The sequence below is a fragment of the Cyprinodon variegatus genome, unplaced genomic scaffold (genome assembly GCF_000732505.1).
Source record: "Cyprinodon variegatus isolate N-32 unplaced genomic scaffold, C_variegatus-1.0 Scaffold294, whole genome shotgun sequence".
In the NCBI taxonomy this organism is placed as follows: Eukaryota; Metazoa; Chordata; class Actinopteri; order Cyprinodontiformes; family Cyprinodontidae; genus Cyprinodon; species Cyprinodon variegatus.
In genome coordinates this window covers 944,566-947,079 of record NW_015150747.1, presented here as the reverse complement: position 1 = coordinate 947,079, position 2,514 = coordinate 944,566, and the positions used below count along the sequence as shown (strand labels likewise).

At 46.4% G+C, this 2,514-nt stretch overlaps 1 protein-coding gene across 1 annotated transcript in view; it reads right to left on the bottom strand.

The window, feature by feature from the left end:
* Positions 1-312: 312 nt before the first annotated feature.
* st3gal2 (ST3 beta-galactoside alpha-2,3-sialyltransferase 2) overlaps positions 313-2,514 on the bottom strand; it is a 26,656-nt gene continuing 24,454 nt past the window's right edge. The window contains exons 5-6 of the mRNA XM_015383788.1: positions 1,758-1,877; positions 313-1,669 (exon numbers count right to left, since the gene is read on the bottom strand). Of these exons, the coding sequence (XP_015239274.1) occupies positions 1,496-1,669; positions 1,758-1,877 (294 nt within the window). The 3' untranslated portion in view covers positions 313-1,495. The remainder of the gene's footprint in view (positions 1,670-1,757; positions 1,878-2,514) is intronic.

Here is a 2,514-nt window from a genome sequence, read left to right as displayed (position 1 = left end):
TCAAACGGCACAGTGATGATAGAAACAGGGAGAAAATCCATTCAGGAGGAAATCGAACCCTATGACACCAAAAGAGCGGCGGATGCTCTGCGAGGGGGTGCCATGAGAGATGAAGGCTAAAAGGCTGGTTATACTCCCAAAGCAGTGTGTCGCAGTGAGGTTGTTGCAGGTATGATGCAGATATTATGCCCGATTTATGCCCGATATTGAAGCGTGGTCTGTGCTATGTTATTCCACGGCACAACGCAAGCGGGACAATCAGGAACTAGCTGTGGGTCTAGATACGGCCGAGGCTGAGAGGAAGTGGGGGCAAGTTTGTGCGACAACAGAGGGAGATAAGGGCGAAAAAGAGCGGGGATCCAGGTGGGAAAATGGTCCCAGCGTTCTCACGCACCTCGCTCTTCTAGCCGTTTTCCACAATGGCGGTCACAAAAACGACCAAACAGAAAATACGCAAAGTGTAGAGTAGATTTGACCAATCAGAGGCCTCCTCTCTGCGGTCACCTACAATTTTGGAGAGGTGCAGCAGAGTGTCTGTGGAAGGGGCGGGGCATATCTGCGTTCACTGCGACACACGCAGACGACCTGGTTTCTGAGTATAAATCAGCCTTAAGGCGTAGGCTGGCTTTGCCTCCAGACTGAGCTTACGTCCAGATTGGCTGAGCCAGGACTGGTCAGTGAAGGCGAGGGGTTTTCTTCAGCCGCCATCTGGTCTGAAGCTCTCTGCTCGGACCAGTTGGGCGTACATAGCTCGCCTCTACGTACGAGCAACACTAAAGCAACATTTGAGTCCCCGATGGAGCAGTTTAGCTGGATCCAGCCGTGACGGCCTCCTCCTCTCTGTCTCCATGGGAATAAAGACGCCGAAGGACCAGAACTGGAGGCTCATGTCGTCTGAAAGGCTGAAATCCTGACACCGTTTCTGAGGATCTGGAAGCGTCTTTATGAGATGATGATTATGAGCGGATTAACGAGCAGTCAGTTCAGTTGCTTCAAAGAGATGAGGAACTCTGTGGCAATGTTGGGGATGTTTCACCTCAAAGAGAATTTAAGGCAAATCAAAGACGGGATCCTGATTCTAAAGGACGGCTCTTTGTCAGCAAAATATTCCCACATTGCTGGATGATAAAGTCACACAACGGTGTCTGAGGTGCAGAATCGGGGCCATGGGTGTTAAATTGTATCACGATACGAGGATTAAATAACCCTCTATGGATGAACATCACTGGATCCACCAACAGAGATGCTTTGATGAAGCTGATCCAGTTTTTCTATTTGACCCTGCTGTTCAGATGTCATTCCCTGTTTTCCTCCGTTTAGCCGTGAAGCAGCCAATCAAGCTGACCGTCCGACCGGAGGCTCCACCCCCAAAGGAAAAATCTTCCTGATCCTGTTTCAGCTCATGCGGCAATCAGTAGAAATGTAATCTGGCTCAGTTAACTCATCCAAATTGATCAGCTTCCTAAACCTGAGACCAGCAGGATCATTCTTCCGGTCATTTCCCTGGGAATACTTTGATCTTTCCGGCCTTGGCTAGCTGCTGGATGATCTGAGCTTCGTAGTCGGCGTCGTGGACCCCGGTCTTCCTGAATTCACCAGAATATCGGTTCTGCTCCCAATAGTGGTGCCAGTTTCCACGGCTGTCGGCGCCAAAACCGAAAACGTTGACCTGGAAGGTAGAACTAGGATCAGACTAGAAATTCTGAATGAAAGCGGTGACAGCTTGTTTACTGTAAGGAGAAGAGGGGGAAACTGACCTCATCGCAGACGTGAAGGGCGAAAAAAAGGACCAGCATGCCGGTGGAAGGGTATCGGCCATGATGTCTGGTCCAGTGATCATGGATGTATTTGAAGAATGCTGGGTTGAAGATCTGAACCTGACAGATGTGCACAGAGAAAATACTGATATGGGTCTAAAGTTCAATCCTAATCTGGTTATAATCTGCCTTCCTTTGATCAAGACTTTCTATGACTGCTTAAAATAGTCATACAAGTCTGTCAGGCTCTGTCTGCCCAAAGAGACTAAGGTTGGCTAAACAATGGCTAAAACAAAGCTAATGGAAGATAGTATAAACCGAAGTAAAGTAGGAAGACTGGACTAAACAGAGGCAGCATAACCTAATAACTCAAATAAACTACCATCAAATATGGACGAAAGAACTGAGCCTAGCAAAGCTAAGCTTAGATAGGCTAAACTGGGCTAATTAAACCAATAATACGCTAAAGCAGGCAGTATGCTACATAAGGGCAAAATGGGCCAGAAAAAGTTAGGTTAAGCTGATGTAAGGTTACAAAGGTTCACTAAAGCAAGCTAAGTTAATTTAACACAGCAAAAACCAAGGCTAAGCAAAGGTCATCTAATTAAGAAGGTTAAACTATGCTAACATAACCTAAAAGACAAAAGCTAATTAAGAGCATCGTAAAAAGACCAAAGTCAATCAGTCTGTAACTATGATAAAGCTCCAAAACAGCTAAGATGATTAAGCTAGCTCATTAAGATTTTAAAGAATTAAG